Source organism: Schistocerca piceifrons, chromosome 10, assembly GCF_021461385.2.
Source record: "Schistocerca piceifrons isolate TAMUIC-IGC-003096 chromosome 10, iqSchPice1.1, whole genome shotgun sequence".
Lineage (NCBI taxonomy): Eukaryota > Metazoa > Arthropoda > Insecta > Orthoptera > Acrididae > Schistocerca > Schistocerca piceifrons.
This window is the reverse complement of record NC_060147.1, coordinates 123455526-123476602: the sequence shown is the minus strand read 5'-3', so window position 1 is coordinate 123476602 and position 21077 is coordinate 123455526. Positions and strand designations below refer to the sequence as shown.

The 21077-nt window shown below is 43.5% G+C and overlaps 1 protein-coding gene across 1 annotated transcript in view; it reads left to right on the top strand.

Annotated features, from left to right (window-relative positions):
- LOC124718753 (carbonic anhydrase 13-like) overlaps positions 1 to 21077 on the top strand; it is a 113183-nt gene that overhangs the window by 83848 nt on the left and 8258 nt on the right. The window contains exon 6 of the mRNA XM_047244367.1: positions 10058 to 10285. Coding sequence (XP_047100323.1) covers positions 10058 to 10285 — 228 coding nt within the window. The remainder of the gene's footprint in view (positions 1 to 10057; positions 10286 to 21077) is intronic.

Here is a 21077-nt window from a genome sequence, read left to right as displayed (position 1 = left end):
CCACATTTCACTTCCGTACAAGACAACACTCCAGACAAATCCGTCCAGAAACGACTTACTAACATTTAAATTTATCTGATGTAATTAAATATTCCGTGAGACACATGAGTCTCAATATTATCTAGGACAATGATAAAAGATGAAGAAATGAATTATATTTGTGCTATTTCTGGGATTTGAAGCTAGATCTCCCTCAAACTAGGCAGATGTGCTAGCTACTACAACACCATAACAGTATCGGTAACAGAAATGGTTCAAATGGCTCTGAGCATTATGGGACTTAACTTCTAAGGCCATTAGTCCCCTAGAACGTAGAAATAATTAAACCGAACGGCTACAGTGGTGTAACAGCTAACCCCATCTGCCTAGTAAGCACAAGATACAGGTTCAAAGTGTTGGCCATAACACAGATTTTAATTCATTTCTTCAGCTTCTCTCTTTATCATAGATGAAGTTGCGACTCATGTGTCTCAGGCAATACTTAGTTATATCAGATCTATATATTACCTATGCCTGAGGCACAGGCAAGTTATCCCCATTACTTCAAAGCTAGGGTGCTATTTGAGTTCAAACTTATTGTCTATGTTGAAAGGTTTCTCTTTTAGATAAGCTTCCCTTGCTATTCTCAGACGGCATTGTATACACTGTGTAACGAAATGGTATGGCCAAACTTCCAGGAAACATTCCTCACGTGGAAGAATAAAATACGATATATGGGCATGTGTCTGGAAATGCTTTATTTCTATGTTAGAGTTCATTTTCTATAATCCTTCATATACACATCATTCATGGGAAACACACAGAAATAGAACGCACCAGCATTACATGAAGTGTTTTTCTTGCATGAAATGTTCAAAATACGCTTTTGGCTACGTTTGCTTAGGGTGTACAGTCAGTGGTCATGCTTAGGTTCACAGCCAGTTTATGTTGGTCCAATTGAAGGGAGGTAATGTTGACATGTGGCTCACTTCACTGCTTGTGTTGACATGGGATTGACTCCATTGCTCTACTAGCATCAAGCTCATGGGGATCAACAGTTTTATGTTCATCTCGGACTTGGTTTCTGGTACAGTGCAATGGAAGTGTACTCAATTTGTGACCTGAGGTTTCCCCGGTGTTGGCTTCGGTCACACAGCTTGAGGCTGTTGCCAATGGGCATCACTGTGGGGGTCCGGATGGGGGTTTGTCGGGGACGGCCAGCTCGTCCCACGCATCCCCTGATCGGATTACGACTGTGGTTGCCCGGGATACTGCCCGCATTGAGGCTGATCCCTCACCTGTGGTAGAGTGGGAGGTCGTCTCAAGGTGTGGCAGGGGGCGAAAGACATTCCGGAGGGCTGAACGGAAAGCCTCTCCAGTTTGTCTGACGAACCAGTTTCAGGCTCTGTCTCAGGCTGATACTGATCTTCGGCCTGACATGGCTGCTTGTCCTGTTCCAGAGGTTGCCCCTCAGTCTGCAAGATCCGGGCAGTCGCAGAGGGTGGGCTTACTGGTAGTTGGGAGCTCCAACGTCAGGCGCGTGATGGGGCCCCTTAGGGAAATGGCAGCAAGAGAGGGGAAGAAAACCAATGTGCACTCCGTGTGCATACCGGGGGGAGTCATTCCAGATGTGGAAAGGGTCCTTCCGGATGCCATAAAGGGTACAGGGTGCACCCATCTGCAGGTGGTCGCTCATGTCGGCACCAATGATGTGTGTCGCTATGGATCGGAGGAAATCCTCTCTGGCTTCCGGCGGCTATCTGATTTGGTGAAGACTGCCAGTCTCGCTAGCGGGATGAAAGCAGAGCTCACCATCTGCAGCATCGTCGACAGGACTGACTGCGGACCTTTGGTACAGAGCCGAGTGGAGGGTCTGAATCAGAGGCTGAGACGGTTCTGCGACCGTGTGGGCTGCAGATTCCTCGACTTGCGCCATAGGGTGGTGGGGTTTCGGGTTCCGCTGGATAGGTCAGGAGTCCACTACACGCAACAAGCGGCTACACGGGTAGCAGGGGTTGTGTGACGTGGGCTGGGTGGTTTTTTAGGTTAGATGGCCTTGGGCAAGTACAGAAAGGGCAACAGCCTCAACGGGTGCGGGGCAAAGTCAGGACATGCGGGGACCAAGCAGCAATCGGTATTGTAATTGTCAACTGTCGAAGCTGCGTTGGTAAAGTACCAGAACTTCAAGCGCTGATAGAAAGCACCGAAGCTGAAATCGTTATAGGTACAGAAAGCTGGCTTAAGCCAGAGATAAATTCTGCCGAAATTTTTACAAAGGTACAGACGGTGTTTAGAAAGGATAGATTGCATGCAACCGGTGGTGGAGTGTTCGTCGCTGTTAGTAGTAGTTTACCCTGTAGTGAAGTAGAAGTGGATAGTTCCTGTGAATTATTATGGGTGGAGGTTACACTCAACAACCGAACTAGGTTAATAATTTGCTCCTTTTACCGACCTCCCGACTCAGCAGCATTAGTGGCAGAACAACTGAGAGAAAATTTGGAATACATTTCACATAAATTTTCTCAGCATGTTATAGTCTTAGGTGGAGATTTCAATTTACCAGATATAGACTGGGACACTCAGATGTTTAGGACGGGTGGTAGGGACAGAGCATCGAGTGACATTATACTGAGTGCACTATCCGAAAATTACCTCGAGCAATTAAACAGAGAACCGACTCGTGGAGATAACGTCTTGGACCTACTGATAACAAACAGACCCGAACTTTTCGACTCTGTATGTACAGAACAGGGAATCAGTGATCATAAGGCCGTTGCAGCATCCCTGAATATGGAAGTTAATAGGAATATAAAAAAAGGGAGGAAGATTTATCTGTTTAGCAAGAGTAATAGAAGGCAGATTTCATACTACCTAACAGATCAAAACGAAAATTTCTGTTCCGACACTGACAATGTTGAGTGTTTATGAAAAAAGTTCAAGGCAATCGTAAAATGCGTTTTAGACAGGTACGTGCCGAGTAAAACTGTGAGGGACGGGAAAAACCCACCGTGGTACAACAACAAAGTTAGGAAACTACTGCGAAAGCAAAGAGAGCTCCACTCCAAGTTTAAACGCAGCCAAAACCTCTCAGACAAACAGAAGCTAAATGATGTCAAAGTTAGCGTAAGGAGGGCTATGTGTGAAGCGTTCAGTGAATTCGAAAGTAAAATTCTATGTACCGACTTGACAGAAAATCCTAGGAAGTTCTGGTCTTACGTTAAATCAGTAAGTGGCTCGAAACAGCATATCCAGACACTACAGGATGATGATGGCATTGAAACAGAGGATGACACACGTAAAGCTGAAATACTAAACACCTTTTTCCAAAGCTGTTTCACAGAGGAAGACCGCACTGCAGTTCCTTCTCTAAATCCTCGCACAAACGAAAAAATGGCTGACATCGAAATAAGTGTCCAAGGAATAGAAAAGCAACTGGAATCACTCAATAGAGGAAAGTCCACTGGACCTGACGGGATACCAATTCGATTCTACACAGAGTACGCGAAAGAACTTGCCCCCCTTCTAACAGCCGTGTACCGCAAGTCTCTAAAGGAACGGAGGGTTCCAAATGATTGGAAAAGAGCACAGATAGTCGCAGTCTTCAAGAAGGGTCGTCGAGCAGATGCGCAAAACTATAGACCTATATCTCTGACGCCGATCTGTTGTAGAATTTTAGAACATGTTTTTTGCTCGAGTATCATGTCGTTTTTGGAAACCCAGAATCTACTATGTAGGAATCAACATGGATTCCGGAAACAGCGATCGTGTGAGACCCAACTCGCTTTATTTGTTCATGAGACCCAGAAAATATTAGATACAGGCTCCCAGGTAGATGCTATTTTTCTTGACTTCCGGAAGGCGTTCGATACAGTTCCGCACTGTCGCCTGATAAACAAAGTAAGAGCCTACGGAATATCAGACCAGCTGTGTGGCTGGATTGAAGAGTTTTTAGCAAACAGAACACAGCATGTTGTTATCAATGGAGAGACGTCTACAGACGTTAAAGTAACCTCTGGCGAGTGTTATGGGACCATTGCTTTTCACAATATATATAAATGATCTAGTAGATAGTGTCGGAAGTTCCATGCGGCTTTTCGCGGATGATGCTGTAGTATACAGAGAAGTTGCAGCATTAGAAAATTGTAGCGAAATGCAGGAAGATCCGCAGCAGATAGGCACTTGGTGCAGGGAATGGCAAGTGACACTTAACATAGACAAATGTAATGTATTGCGAATACATAGAAAGAAGGATCCTTTATTGTATGATTATATGATAGCGGAACAAACACTGGTAGCAGTTACTTCTGTAAAATATCTGGGAGTATGCGTGCGGAACGATTTGAAGTGGAATGATCATATAAAATTAATTGTTGGTAAGGCGGGTACCAGGTTGAGATTCATTGGGAGAGTGCTTAGAAAATGTAGTCCATCAACAAAGGAGGTGGCTTACAAAACACTCGTTCGACCTATACTTGAGTATTGCTCATCAGTGTGGGATCCGTACCAGATCGGTCTGACGGAGGAGATAGAGAACATCCAAAGAAGAGCGGCGCGTTTCGTCACTGGGTTATTTGGTAACCGTGATAGCGTTACGGAGATGTTTAATAAACTCAAGTGGCAGACTCTGCAAGAGAGGTGCTCTGCATCGCGGTGTAGCTTGCTCGCCAGGTTTCGAGAGGGTGCGTTTCTGGATGAGGTATCGAATATATTGCTTCCCCCTACTTATACCTCCCGAGGAGATCACGAATGTAAAATTAGAGAGATTAGAGCGCGCACGGAGGCTTTCAGACAGTCGTTCTTCCCGCGAACCATACGCGACTGGAACAGGAAAGAGAGGTAATGACAGTGGCACGTAAAGTGCCCTCCGCCACACACCGTTGGGTGGCTTACGGAGTATAAATGTAGATGTAGATGTAGATGTAGATATACAGAAATCTTGAAAATTTCTCGGGTATTCAGCCGGGTAGCGTCGTCCAAGAGGCGCGATATTTCGGCAAGCCGACTTCTTGCCATCTTCAGGCGTTCTTGGTGTCTGATTCATCTCTGATGGATGCCGACTTCATATAATCACCGCCCCTCTCCTGCAGCCTCCGTCTGGGCACTTCCGAGTGGTGCATGGCTGGTGGTGGGGGAAGGACGGCGCTGGATAGTGGGGGAAGGGCAGCGCTGGCTGGTGGGGGAAGGGCAGCGATGGGTGGTGGGGGAAGCGCGGCGCCCCGCGACAGATCATGGGCCGCAGTCCTTCCGCGGCTATAGCTGCTTGTGGAACTCTGCCGCCGTGGTGGCAATGCTTCTTCTTCTTCTTCTTCTTCTTCTTCTTCAGGTGTCCTGACAGGAGCGGATTTCCGTGTAGAGTGTCGTTGTGTTTTAATCATACTCAAAGCTGGATCCCAGGCTTTGCTTAACTGGAAACCGCTGTCTTTATTTATTAGTTCATCATGCAGATGGATCTCCACTGCCTCTTTGAGGATGCAGTCCCAGATGGTGTTCGATTGCTGTAACACCTTTGTGCCATCGTAGTTCATGTCATGTCCATGTGAGATGCAGTGCTGTCCCACAGAGGACTTGGTCGGCACGGGTAAGGGATGCAGTAAACTCCCGGTTTCCGGAGTCCTAAGTCGTCCTTGACAGATCCTAAAAACGGTTTCGTTTTGGATGGAGGGCAAAACACGCACTTGACATTTCTTTTCTGAGCGGAGCGCGGGGCGCCGCCCTTCCCCCACCACCCAGCGCCACCCTTCCCCCACCACCGGCTGTGGACTACTCAGAAGAGCCCAGATGGAGGCTGTGGGAGAGGGGTGGAGATTATATAAAGTCGGCATCTATCAGAGACCAATCAGACACCAAGAACGCCTAAAGATGGCAAGAAGTCGGCTTGCCGAAATATCGCGTCTTATGGACGACGCTACCCAGCTGAATACCCGAGAAATTTTTCAAGGCGAGTACTCAGATGCGGAGTTGCCTGTTGCCCATTTTCTATATTCATTAGCAGATGATAATGGCCATGGCGCTCAACTTTTGTATCAGGAGAGATTTTCAGAACGACGGTGCCCAGACGGGAGGATGTTAGAAGCAACTGACCGTCGTCTGAGGGAGCATGGGGCCATTAAGCGTGATAATCGCGAAGCGACTGGGGGATGCCTAAAAGGACAAGGACACCTCAACTGGAAGAGGAACTTCTTCGTGCAGTTGATGACAACCCATAGTGCCAGAGTAAAAGATTTAAATGAGACAAATAATGTTGACCCTATGACTGTCTGGAGAGTTCTGCATGAGAACCACCTATATCTGTATGAATATGGAGTTCGAAAGCACAGATACCATTGGTAATCAGCCGCTCTCGCAGAGTGAAATTACAGTGAAATCCAGACCTTTGTAGCTGCTTACAGGTGTTGATAAATATCAATGGGGCAGCTGAAAATGTGTGCCCCAACCGGGACTCAAACCCAGGATCTCCTGCTTACATGTCAGACGCCCTATCTGACTGAGCCATCAAGGATACAGAGGATAATGCGACTGCAGGGACTTATCTCTGGCAAGCTCCCCATGAGACCTACATTTCCAACTTATTGTGCACACAGCACATTTGTAGTGTCCCTGTCCATTATCATCTGTGTCCTCGATGGCACAGTCGGACAGCGCATGTGCCATGTAAACAGGAGATCCAGTGTTCGAGTCCCTTTCGGGGCACACGTTTTCAGCTGTCCCTGTTGATATTTATCAACCCTTGCAAGCTGCTACAAAGGTCTAGATGCCACTGTAATTTCCTACTTCTAGAGCTGCAGATCACCAATGATGTCTGTCCTTTCGGACACCATATAGATGAGGCTTACCAGCCAGTGATCATCTGCAGTGTGGACGCACTCTCATGGCTCAAAGTCTCACGGGATTCGGTAGATTGACTGCCGAGAGTAATGAGTGTAGTGGGCAGGGGCACTACAAATGTAGTGTGTGGACAGTAAGTTAGGAATGTGGGTCTAACGGGGAGCGTGCTAGAGATACATCCCTGCAGTCGCACTATCCTTTGTGTCCTCCATGGCTCAATCAGACAGAGTGTGTGCCACGTAAGCAGGAGATCCCGGGTTCAAGTCCCTGTTGGGGCACATATTTCCAGTTGTCCTCGTTGCTATTTATCAACGCCTGTAAGCAGCTACAAAGGTCTGGATTTCACTGTAATTTCAACTGTATCTGTACCATGTACAACGTGTGTAGACACCATAATCAGTAGATTTTCCTGCACTTCCGCGAATAGTTCATTCAACAATGGGTCAGCTATCAATTTCGTACAAGTGTAGACTTCACAAATGGGGCTTCATTTCACCATGATCAGATTATAAATTTTCACAATCAGCACATATCGGTTGCCGAGAATACTCACGAAATTGTGGGATCACGTCACCAAAATAGATTTTTTGTCGACGTTCTTCCACCACGGCTGAACAGAGAAACTTGCCATGTTTTCTTAGAGAAAAAATCTACTCGCTCTGGTAGAACAATTGCCTAAGTGCGACAAAACATGTGTTTCATGCAAGGAGGAGTTCCACCTCGTTTCAAGGTCAACGTTTGTAGGCTTCTAAATAACAGATTCATTGACAGATGTATAGGCAGAGGCGGACCAATTCCCTGGCTCCATGCTGTCCAGGCCTAAATGGACTACACTTTTATTTGTTGGGACATTTGAGGGATCCTGTGTACGGAAATATGGCACAAGGTGTACAGAATCTGTGTGCCCATATTGTGGAAGGCTATGAAATGTATGATTCTCCAGGGATACATCAGCCCATCAGGGATTGGATGCAATCATGGGTTGAAGCATGTATCCTCGGTAACGAAGTGCATTTATAAAATTTCATTTAGGAAAGTGTTACATACTGTGCTGATACGTTTTGTCCTAAGTGTTCCCCATAATTATCGTGATTATGAAGAGGTGCAGGAAATGAGAGTTTCTGGACCCAAGTCTGTATAACGTGTGAGGAGTGATTCCCGCAAGTTTGGCCACCTCTTTTTGTTACATCCTGCAATTCGTCTTGTTACATCGTCCATTACATTGTAAGACAAAGAAAAGACGCACCGCGAACGAATTATCCAAATGGAACGGAAATTGGTACGTGTTATGGGCATGCACAGACGGACAAATGAGCACAGTTTCAGAAAAATTGCATGATTTTTTCAGGAGAAAGAATTTCAAAAATTGCACAACTTAATGTGTTGGTCCTCCTCTGGCCCATATACAAGCAGTTATTCGGCTTGGCTTTGATTGACAGATGTCTTGGATGTCCTCTTGAGGCATATCGTGCCAAATTCTGTCCAATTGGTCCGTTATATAGTCAAAATCCCGAGCTTATTGGAGAGCTGTGTCCATAAAGCTCCAAATGTTCTCAACTGGCGAGGGGTCTGGCGATCTTGCTGGCTAAGGTAGTGTTCGGCAACACGAGTAAAAACTAGCTCCCATCTTGTGCGGGCAGGCATTGTGTTGCTGAAATGCTACCCTAGGATGGCTTGCCATGAAGGGCAACAAATTGGGGCGTGGTATTTCGTCGACGTACTGCTCTGCTGTAAGGGTGCCATGAATGAAAACCAAAGGGGTCCTGCAGTGCAAAGAAATGGGACCTGAGGCCATCACTCATGGCTGTCAGACCGTACTGCAGATGACAGGCAGGTCGGTATTGCATTACTGCCCAGAGTGTCTCCAAATACATCTTTGGCGTGGAATCTCATTGAGTAGATGATGATTGTCTTCGCTGATGAGGCGCACTTAGAACTGAGCCCCAATGGCCAGCAAAGATGTCTCTGGCGACGCCTTGGACAGTGGGAGGATACCAAACTTCCTATCGCCTGCTATATGGCCCGACAACCAGGAGTTGATGATGACGATATTTGGTTTGTGGGGCACTCAACTGCGTGGTCATCATCGCCTGTACAAAGCCCCAATTTTTACACAGTCCAGTTCCTACACAGTCCAATCTAGTCACTGTCACGAATGATGATGATGATAATGATGAAATGATGAGGACAATACAAACACACAGTCCCTGGGCAGAGAAAATCCTCATCCTGGCTGAGAATCGAATCCAGGACTCCACCATCTAGAGGTGGCAACACTAGCCACTAGACCATGAACTGCAGACTCACACACAACCAGGAGTGATGGCCTGGATTGCCAAACTCTTCTTAGAACGACCCCTTTGGTTGTCATCTCTGGCATCCTTACACCACAGTGATGCATCAACAACATTCTGTACCCAGTTTTGTTACTCTTCAAGGCAAGCCATCCTGTGCTTAGATTTCAGCAGGATGACGCCCACTCGCACAAAGCGAGAGTGTCTACTGCTTGTCTTCGTCCTTTCCAAATACGTTGGCCAGCAAGGTCGCTGGACCTGTCCCAGTTGAGAAAGTTTGGAGTATTATGAGCAGGGCCCACCAGCAGTCTTGGGGTTTTGAGGATTTAATATGCAAAGTATACAGAATTTGGCATGATATCCCTCAAGACATCTAACAGCTCTGCCAATCAGGACCAGAGGTAGGCCAACGTAATATTGACTTGCTCAATTTCCCTTTTGAAAAAATCATTTAATTTTTGTTATACAGTGCAGTTTCGTCCTCTATGTGTGAGGAACGTTTCCTGTACATTTGGCCATCCCTTGTATTTCCTCTCTTTAGTTGTTGCTTTGTCAAGTATTTTGCTGTGTATAAAGGCAAATGATAGGCTAAAAATGAAATGCCATGGTAAATAGTACATTATTGCTTACCACATTCCGATGTCCAGAACTATTAGTTACTAGTCTTACACTTGCACTTTGGTGTCTGAAGTAGTGTTACTGTATCCTTTCAAGGAATGTGCTGACGCCGAGCCGGCCGTTGTGGCCGAGTGGTTCTAGGCGCTTCAGTCTGGAACCGCGCGACCGCTACAGTCGCAGGTTCGAATCCTGCCTCGGGCATGGATGTATGTCATGTCCTTAGCTTAGTTAGGTTTAAGTAGTTCTAAGTTCTAGGGGACTGATGACCTCAGATGCTAAGTCCCATAGTGCTCAGAGCCATTTGAACCATTTGCTGATGGCGAGCTTGTTTGTCTCAACAGCTGGTTGACGATAACAACCCTGTACTAAAGCCCGTGGTGTCACACCTGCCACAACTGCGGGAGGTGGACTCCGAGGTGTACCCACAGATGTCCATGTCTACCGTAAAACTGGTTCCTGAAGAGCGGGGCAGCCTGCTGGTGTACAATGGGTCGCTCACCACGCCACCGTGCTCGGAGACCGTCACCTGGATCATCTTCCGTCAGCCAATCACTATCTCTTCCGATCAGGTACTGCAGCATGTGTGGAATCGCCAAGACTGTTAGCCAAATGTAGCAGGTCACGACAGGAGGCACAGTGGGGAGGTGCGTGTAGACCGAGTTTTTCCCATCCAGGTCGCAGGCGAACAGTAGCACAACCATAGACAGTATTTTTATTCATTCTTCATTACTAGATGGGCATTCTGTTAGTAAATGGGTGAATTGCCTGTCAGGCCATGATGTACAAATTTTAACACTAAAAGGCTTTTGTATTCAAACAAATGTCACAGATAATTACAAACAATGTAGGAAAGCTAACCCAACAGCAATAGAGAGCTTTTTGAGAGTTTTCCATTAGAATGTTCTAAACGGGGTACTAGCAGCAATAGGCAGCCTGGGTGGCTGATTAGAGGGATAAGGATATCATGTAGAACAAAGCGGTAACTACTCCAAAACGTTAGACGTAGCCCATTGCAAACAGTATTGTAAGGTGCTTAAAATGTTATTAGGAAAGCCAAAAACATGTAGTACGCAAACAGAATAGCTACTTCACAGGATAAAATTAAAACCAAATGGTCAATTGTGAAGGAAGTGTCTGGTCAGCAGCACAACGTCGACGATATAAAGTCAGTTTGTAGTAACAATATTTCTGTTACTGATAAATCAGATATATGTACATCATTTAACAATCATTTTCTGAGCATTACTGGTGAATTAAATAAAAATTTAGTTTATACGGGGAATCGTATAACTCTGTTGGCAAATGCCTTTTTGAGATTGATGTTTGAAATACTCCTCTGTGATACAGAAAAGGGGGAGATTGGGTCAATAATTAAATCACTGAAGACTAACGACACTCATGGATATGATGGAGTGCCCAACAGAATATTAAAGTACTGTGCTGCACATGTTAGCGCTGTATTGAGCCATATTTGTAATTGTTCCATTGGGAACGGTCAGTTTCCTGAGCAATTAAAGTACTCAGTAGTAAAGCCGCTTTATAAAAAGGGTGAAAGGGATAATACAGATAATTTTAGACCCAATTCTATGCCACCAGTGTTTGCAAAAGTTATTGAAAAGGCTGTGTATGTAAGGATAATTGATCATTTTATATCACATGATTTGCTATCAAAAGTTACTGTTCGGCTTTAGAAGTCGTTTAACAACTGAAAATACTATATTCTCTTTTCTCTGTGAGGTACTGCATGGGCTAAACCAAAGGTTTCGAACGCTTGGCATATTTTTTTAATTTAACTAAGGCATTTGATTGTGTTGATCACAAAATATTGCTCCAGAAGTTGGACCATACGGAACATGGGGAGTAGCTCACAATTGGTTCACCTCTTACTTTAGCAAAAGGCAGCAAAAGGTCATTATTCACAATTTTGATAACGGCTGTCATGTGGGGTCTGAGTGGAGTACTGTCAAGTGGGGGGGGGGGGGGGGGTGCCCCAGGGCTCAGTGTTGGGGCCACTCCTGTTTCTTATTTACACGAATGATATGCCTTGTAGTATTACGGGTAACTCTAAAATATTTCTGTTTGCTGATGATCCTAGCTTGATAGTAAAGGATGTTTTGTGTGACACTGGCTCTGTTTCAAATAGTGCAGTTCATGATGTAAGTTCATGGCTTGTAGAAAATAAACTAACGCTAAATGACAGTAAGACTCAGTTTTTACAATTTCTAACACACAATTCAACAAAACCTGACATCTTAATTTCACAGAATGGGCATATGATTACTGAAACTGAACAGTTCAAATTTGTAGGTGTTGAGATAGATAGTAAGCTGTCATGGAAAGCTCTTGTTAAGGATCTTGTTCAAAGACTAAATATTGCCATTTTTACTATTTGAACGGTATCTGAAGTAGCTCTTCCCATTCTCAAAGGATATTTTCGGCTCATGAATGGGCAGTTTGGGTAATAAGTGGTACAAGTTCACGAACCTCTTGTCGACCCCTGTTCAAGAGTCTGGGTATTTTTACATGGGCCTCTCAAAATATATATTCCTTACTCTCATTTCTTGTTAACCCCTTTTCAGTAATCTAGGTATTCTGACATTGGCATCTCCAATATATATATTCTTTACTGTCCTTTCTTGTTAACATTGTCAGCTTATTCCCAAGAATTAGCAGCTTTCACTGAGTTAATACTTGGCAGAAATCCAATATGCATTTGGATCCGACTTGCTTAACTCTTGTGCAGAAGGGTGTGCAGTGTCCTGCTGCATCCATTTTCAATAAACTACCACAAGAATTCAAAAATCTTAGCAGTAATCCACGCACTTTCAAATCGAAACTGAAGAGTCTCCTCATGGATCACTCCTTATATTCTGTTGAGGAGTTCCTTGAAAAATTAAAGCTGATTCCTATGTTGTATTATTGATCGCGTTTACTGAAACTTACGGCTTGACTTTTTTGGGTTTATAAACATTTTATTTTATCTGTTATTAATTTTATGTTGTAATTTCATGTACTGACACTTTCCATGACCTTGGAGATTTGCTCCTGAATTTGGTCCTATGGAACTAGATGTGTAAATAAATAAATACATAAACACTTTACTTTTAGGCCTACTGACACAATTAATCTTCTTTTACTGGATAATGTTAAGTAGAAATTGATAACTGGACGATGTGGTAAGGAATTAAAAGTGCATGAATCGACTACTACCAATATCCAAAAAAAATAACTGAAGAAGAAGCTGGAAACTAGAAACATGGATCTGAAAACATATGGGATGACAGCATAATGAATTGGAAGTGCATGTATCCATTAATAATCAGCTGAAAAACATCACCTCAGGAGGCGTCAGATGTTGCATATGGAGGAGGGGGCACAAATATGGTGATGTGGTAAAGAATTAAAAGTGCATGCATCTACTAGTACCAATCTTCAAAACCTCACCATAGAAGAAGCTGAATACTGGCATTAGAGATATAAAAACGTATGGGATTACAGGGTAATGAACTGTAAGTGGACACCTTAAAACATGGCCTCAGGAGGAGCCAGAAGTGGCGCATGGGGGAGTGGCCACAGATGGGGTGTAGTGATGAAGTATTTAAAGTACGTGCTTTCACTGCTATCCATACGAGAAAACCACAGTAGGTGAGGCTGGCAGTCACATATGGGGTTAGGGACACACATAGAATGATGGGGCAAAGAACTGGAAGAAATGTATGCACTACTGCTCATTGTAAAAGCATTAGATCAGGAGAAATTGATATCAGCATATGGGAATGGAGGCTTGCATGGGATGATGAAGAGAAGAATTGGATGTTCATGTGTCCACTGCTACTCACCTTGAAACTGTCACTTCAAGAGATTGCAGAAGCTTCATACATGGATGGGGACACACGGGGGTGACATGGTTAAGAACTGGAAGTGTGTATGATCATTACTACTCACCTTCAAGTTTTGATCACAGGAGAGGCTTGAAGCTACATAGGATGGCGGGATCAAGAATTGAAAGTGCATGTGTCAAAAGGATAAATTAGAAGATGCAAATGGGATGACAGTCTGAAGAATTGGAAGTGCATGCATCCGCTACTAACCATTTTAGAGAAATCACCTCAGAAGAAGGCAGAAGCATCGTAGGAGAATGTATAGGAGGATGAGGTAAAGAACTGGAAGCGCATGCATCCACTTCTGATCTCCAGTACATCACCACAGGAGAAGCTGACAACTGGAAATTGAGATGTGAAAACACGTGAGTTGGCAGAATAATGAACTGTAAGTACATGCAACCACTACTAACCATCTTAAAAGATCTATGAAACTGTCTGCAGATGTTGTTGTCTATAACGAGATCGCAATGACTGAAGAACGTAGCAAAATAAAGACTGACTTGCAGAACTTCTCGTATCAAACACTGTCTACTTTAGTCAGCTAGGATATAACTCAGACAAAAGCAAGTGAATTCACTGCTGTTAGATTTCAGTTGAAGTTCTCATTTATAAACATACTGAAACATTACACTTATGTCTTCTATTAACATGTCTTCAGTGACCATGATTTGTTTGTGCTGTGCTGCTATAACCTAATAATCAGCTTAACCAAACTTCCTGTACTGAGTGGGTGGTTGGTTGGTTTTGGGGAAGGAGACCAGACAGTGAGGTCATCGGTCTCATCGGATTAAGGAAGGACGGGGAGGGAAGTCGGCCGTGCCCTTTGAAAGGAACCATCCCGGCATTTGCCTGGAGCGATTTAGGGAAATCACGGAAAACCTAAATCAGGATGGCCGGACGCGGGATTGAACCGTCGTCCTCCCGAATGCGGGTCCAGTGTCTAACCACTGCGCCACCTCGCTCGGTGAGTGGGTGGCATATCTGCAATATACGAGGTGCATTCAAGTTCTAAGGCCTCCGATTTTTTTTTCTAATTAACTACTCACCCGAAATCGATGAAACTGGCGTTACTTCTCGACGTAATCGCCCTGCAGGGCTACACATTTTTCACAACGCTGACGCCATGATTCCATGGCAGCGGCGAAGGCTTCATTAAGAGTCTGTTTTGACCACTGGAAAATCGTTGAGGCAATACGAGCACGGCTGGTGAATGTGCGGCCACGGAGAGTGTCTTTCATTGTTGGAAAAAGCCAAAAGTCACTAGGAGCCAGGTCAGGTGAGTAGGGAGCATGAGGAATCACTTCAAAGTTGTTATCACGAAGAAACTGTTGCGTAACGTTAGCTCGATGTGCGGATGCGTTGTCTTGGTGAAACAGCACACGTGCAGCCCTTCCCGGTCGTTTTTGTTGCAGTGCAGGAAGGAATTTGTTCTTCAAAACATTTTCGTAGGATGCACCTGTTGCTGTAGTGCCCTTTGGAACGCAATGGGTAAGGATTACGCCCTCGCTGTTCCAGAACATAGACACCATCATTTTTCTAGCACTGGCGGTTACCCGAAATTTGTTTGGTGGCGGTGAATCTGTGTGCTTCCATTGAGCTGACTGGCGCTTTGTTTCTGGATTGAAAAATGGCATCCACATCTCATCCATTGTCACAACTGACGAAAAGAAAGTCCCATTCATGCTGTCATTGCGCGTCAACATTGCTTGGCAACATGCCACACGGGCAGTCATGTGGCCGTCCGTCAGCATTCGTGGCACCCACCTGGATGACACTCTTCGCATTTTCAGGTCGTCATGCAGGATTGTGTGCACAGAACCCACAGAAATGCCAACTCTGGAGGCGATCTGTTCAACAGTCATTCGGCGATCCCCCAAAACAATTCTCTCCACTTTCTCGATCATGTTGTCAGACCGGCTTGTGCGAGAGTGAGGTTGTTTCGGTTTGTTGTCACATGATGTTCTGCCTTCATTAAACTGTCGCACCCACGAACGCACTTTCTACACATCCATAACTCCATCACCATATGTCTCCTTCAACTGTCGATGAATTTCAATTGGTTTCACACCACGCAAATTCAGAAAACGAATGATTGCACGCTGTTCAAGTAAGGAAAACGTTGCCATTTTAAGTATTAAAACAGTTCTCATTCTCGCCGCTGGCGGTAAAATTCCATCTGCCGTACGGTGCTGCCATCTCTGGGACGTATTGACAATGAACGCGATCTCATTTTAAAACAATGCGCATGTTTCTATCTCTTTCCAGTCCGAAGGAAAAAAATCGGAGGCCTTAGAACTTGAATGCACCTCGTACAAGCTAAATAGCAGTGGCGCTAGGACTCAGCCTTGAAGTAATCCATTGTTGAGGGTTTTCTGGTTACTAATGGTATAGCCTAAGGGTACCTGAAATGGTATATCAGCCGACATACTGTTAAGAAGCTTTATTATTCTTCTGCAAAACATTACATGGAGCAGATGATACACAACGCCCTGTCTCCACATTGCATAGTAAGCTGAAGACAGCTGAATAAATACAGTAGAGGTCATTAGTTGTTTCTGGAATCCAACTTCTGTGTAGATTGTAAATGAAAGTACCTGATTCACACAGCTACTGTTTGGTCAGAAACCGGACTGTTTGACAGGCATCATTCAAAGTATCTCCATATGTATTCTGTTATACAGCAGTCTCTGAAGTAATTTGCACATATAACTGGTAGTGTCAGTCTATGACTATAGCTTCCAGTAAAGGTCTCACCCTTCCAACATACAGATTTTTTGTGGAGATTTTTAAAACCATAATACCTCAACCTCCTTTTTTTGGCTAGAAGCAGTTTGATGCATACTCCAATAGTACACCACGCCATTTTTGAATATCCCTGCAAAATGTTTGTGTGGAGTATATATAATTTTTAATATAGGTGAATTTCGAATTCCCCCATAATTTTTCACTATTATTTAAAGGATATGTTTGACGCTTTCATTTTCAAATTACCTTTCCACTTTAACCCAAGTAACGTGGCCTGTGATTATAGTGCCATCGCAAACAACATAATATTGGTAGAAATTGGAACTACTATTCTGCACTTCATGTTAAGCAGCCGAACGATAGTACACTTTGTGCAACTCGCTCCAGTGTGACGAGGTGACTGGAAGGAGCTACAGTGGGGCTCTTGTGACGATGGTGATGGCCGATCGTCTCTCCATTGTGTGGAATTTCTTTAAAAATAAAGACACCAAATTCCTATCCATTACCAACATAACACATGTGGACAGGTCCAAACTTTGGGGAGCTGCACTTAGCAGAAGCAGCAGGTGTGTGATGTCAGTGGCTATCTTTAATTCTGTAAGCGACCTGACTTAAAAACAGCTACACTGGTCTGAGTGAATAATAACTTGGAGGAAACGTGTTAAGTAGGTCAGCAGACTGGATAGTACATGTAGGGTGAATAACATGTTTATTCCGCCAACATGCATAGACTGGCAGGCATGACACACATGGCCCTGCAGAGGAAACAAACACCTTTTGTTTTGACTCTGAATAGCAGGCAGGCTTGAACCTGCATGGGGGAAACCCATTATTTGTCTTGGGTGAGACAATGTTCTTTGTCCTAGAACTGATATAGGGGAACAAAACCAATTGTCCTAGAACCGCATGCTTATACTGGCAGCAGGAAAACATCATTTCTCTAATAGGCAGGCTTGGACCTGCATGAGAAACAAACGTAGTTTGTTTCAGGTGCGTGATGTCAGGGGAAAACTGACGAAATCTGACAAGAGTGCAGACTGTGCATATATTAGAGAGTCTGTTGTCCTGAATTCCAACAGGATATTGCATCATCGTGGATTTCCCACTAATATTTAGGGCACTGGTCCTACTTCCACAGTGATGTCATAGGGGTGGGGGAAGATGCACTAGCATAATTGCGCTATTTTTTAATTTCTCGTTAAATTTTGAATTTCCGAACAAATTTTGAATTCCTGTCAATTTTTGAATTTCCCAGTGTTTCATACGTAGGGCAATTGGCCAGTGTCAGAGGGGAGGGGGGGAATCCATGACATAGTAGTTGAGAGGCAGGGGTAAATCTGGCAATAATGCGATCTGTTCCCCACCTGGAGATGGATGAAGAGGCACATCAGCACTGCCTGCCGGGATATAAACTGAAGGTATTCTACTACTTTGGAAGTAAAATAACACGTGATGTAAGAAAGAAGAAGGGCGTAAAAAGGAGACTAGCATAGCGAAGAGGACATTCCTGGCCAAAGGATGTCTACTGATATCAAGCCAAACTCAATGAGTATGTATGTTTGGGGTACAGCATTCTATGGAAGTGAATCGTGGGAGTAGGAAACCGGAAAAGAAGGGAATCAAAGCGTTTGCGATGTGGTGCTGTAGAAGAATGTTGAAAATCAGATGGACTGATAAGATAAGAAATGAAGAGATTCTCCACAGAATCAGGGAGGATACGAGCATGTGCGAAATATTGACAAGAAGAGGCAGGACGTTAGGACATGTGTTAAGGTCTCCTCATTTAGCTTGTGACATACCTATATGTAGGACTTTACCAGTAATAACAATAAAATATATAAAATAACTGCAACAACTAAACCTGAGAAAACGTTCGTCGATCCGATAATTCATGTAAAATTTTGCAATTGTGTCTGAAAGGAAAAGTATTTTATACTTCTACAATATGCTACAATGTTATAGGTGATTCAATTTAATATATGTATTTCACTAAATTTTTCATGTTGTTTTCAAGACTCTTCGATTTTTTCTTCTGTGACGTACAATTTTCTTCATAATGAGATTCAGTTTATTTTAGTTGGAGGTATTTCATTGGAACCGAAAGCTGGCGACTGAAAATGCACTGCTTTTATGTGAGTCCGATAACTGGGCAAAGGCGAAGCGCTGGAAGGTAAAGGTTTTTGCCAGATTGTAGACATTTCGTGCCTTGCGCCTAGGACCGAAATTAGCTAGTGGAGGGAAAAAAAGCTTTCCACCCCTATATATCAAATTGAGATTAATAAAGCCCTTTGCAGGCGCTCTTTTATGAAGTGGATACTAGTTTAGTTACCTTTGTATGTATATTTCCCTTAATCAGTCAAGAAACACTGGAAGCACAAATTGTTATTGGTCCTCAAATTTTTAAACTGATGAAAGATCACGAATTTGAGAATACCACGAATGTTGAACAAAAAGATGCATTGACTGCCTTCAGGCCCGCCAGTGAAAACTTTCTAGGGAATAAAAAGCATACAAATTTCATGAACGTTATTAAAACCATTTTGAAAAATGTGGGGGAGTTGGGTTGTTAACACATTCAAATATTAACGACTTCTTTGAAAACGTAAGGCGTTAAAGTGGAGAGCAAGGAGAAAGCGTCCACCAGGAGCATAGGGAATCATAAAAGAGGTAACAGAGAAGGTGGAATGAACGTATGACGTCAGACTACTGCTGGATTTTGAAGGAGGACAGTAAAGGTCCAAGTTCTGCGAAGATATGAGGAAGAGAAAATTTTACAAATCAGTGTTGCTAACGAAACTATTGGTAGTAATTTTAGTATATGCCTCATCTTCTTCTTTTTCCTCGCCTTTGAAGCGATTTTCCAGACCAGAAGCATCATGAAGTCTGAAACAAAAGGATCCACTCGAAGAAAGGAAAACTGCAACTAACCTCTTTTGTAACTGAAACTGTTGTGAATGCTAATTATTTTTGCTGTAAATGGAATCATATTCATTGACTTTATTATAATAAATGAAAACGAGCTCCCAGCGGAAAGGCCATTGTTGGTTAATAGTGCACTTGGTGACGATCGATCATGTACGTAGTTAATGTTCTTACAAAAGAAATTATTCTATAACAATTAAGATTCAGGCTCGACTTTTTTTATAATTAAAAAACTACCAATAGGGCGCATAACGCACTCGATCATTGCTTCCTAACCAAGTCGCTTCCAGCTTAAATTAAAGTGCCAGAAATTAATTGCATGATGTATTCAAAACAGGAGAATTGAGAGGTTTTTCGCTTTACTGAGAAAAAATTGAGGTATTGAATAGAATTGAGGAGGAGTTTGAGGCACAACTTGACTAGAAGAAGGGATCGGTTGGTAGGACATACTCTGAGGCATCAAGGGATCACCAGTTTAGTACTGGAGGGCAGCGTGGAGAGTAAAAATCGTAGAGGGAGACCAAGAGATGAATACAGTAAGCAGATTCAGAAGGATGTAGGCTGCAGTAGGTACTGGGAGATGAAGAAACTTGCACAGGATAGAGTAGCATGGAGAGCTGCATCAAACCAGTCTCAGGACTGAAGACCACAACAACAACATGAGAAAAAAATGTTTAAAACGCAATATTCCAATTATTATTAGCAAACAAACACAGCGAGTACAACTTAACACACTTTTCGTGTCGATACAAGAACATGAAGAAGGAACAATCTAGTGTCTCATTTATCACAAAGAAAATAATTACAGTTATTAGAGAAGAAATATTGGTATAGCATATTAATTTTTTCAAGACGTTGTTTTCTCGTAAGTACTGCCAAAAGAAATAGTTTTTGCTGTTCTCTCAATGGAACAGATGTAATCTCCCAAAAACTGCAAATTAAAAAGTATTAGTAACCGTTACTTCGCAGTCCACAAGTAGGAATATCGCTTGACATTGTTATTATCAAGCCCCTCTTAGGCACCAGAGTTCATCCTCGTGTTTTTATTAAAAGACATCTCATATTTTATCCCACGTCTGCATGGGATCGACATGTTAATCTAGATTTGGCAATGTTAGTGGCAGAGGGTCACCAGATGCCCTTCCTGTCTCAGTCCCTTCTCCAACCCAGACGAGATGTGTGTGCGCATTCTGTCTAAATCTGTGATATCTTCCCTGTGAAAGTTTGAGAACGTTTCCTAAATGTTTGTGAATCATGTAGCCGATGCGGTAAATGAGTAGGGTAGACCGGGGCGAAACGTTCGCTTGGGGCATAATGGTCACACTCTCTGTCTTCACAGTTAGTGCTGCCATGAAGCGGACAATTCGTGAATTAAGAGCTCGCATGAGTCTAAGGATACACCAGTGATATGGTTCCGCCGTGTGTTCTGCAACAAGATTTACAGAAGAAAACTTCGTTTTATGCACTGTTGATCTAAGGTAAGTTCTAAATCTGTAATTGTTTATGTCACACTGTGTGCCTCTAAAGTGAGTCACAAATATTTCGGCTTTTAACGCAGTTTGTAAGGAAGTTGTATTCGCTTTGTTGTTAGCATACAAGATGGCGTTCTCCCGCAATGTTGTTGCTGTTGCAGGACGAGGGTTTGGGGCAAAATGATCATGTAGAGGGGACTATTATACCCCGTAGGGACCATATTACCCCATTAATAAACTATTACATATAAATAAGCCTACTTATATATTTTTATGCATGCGTTTACTTAACGACATACTTAATTGTTTAGTTTCATGCGATTGTTTATTTAAGTGTT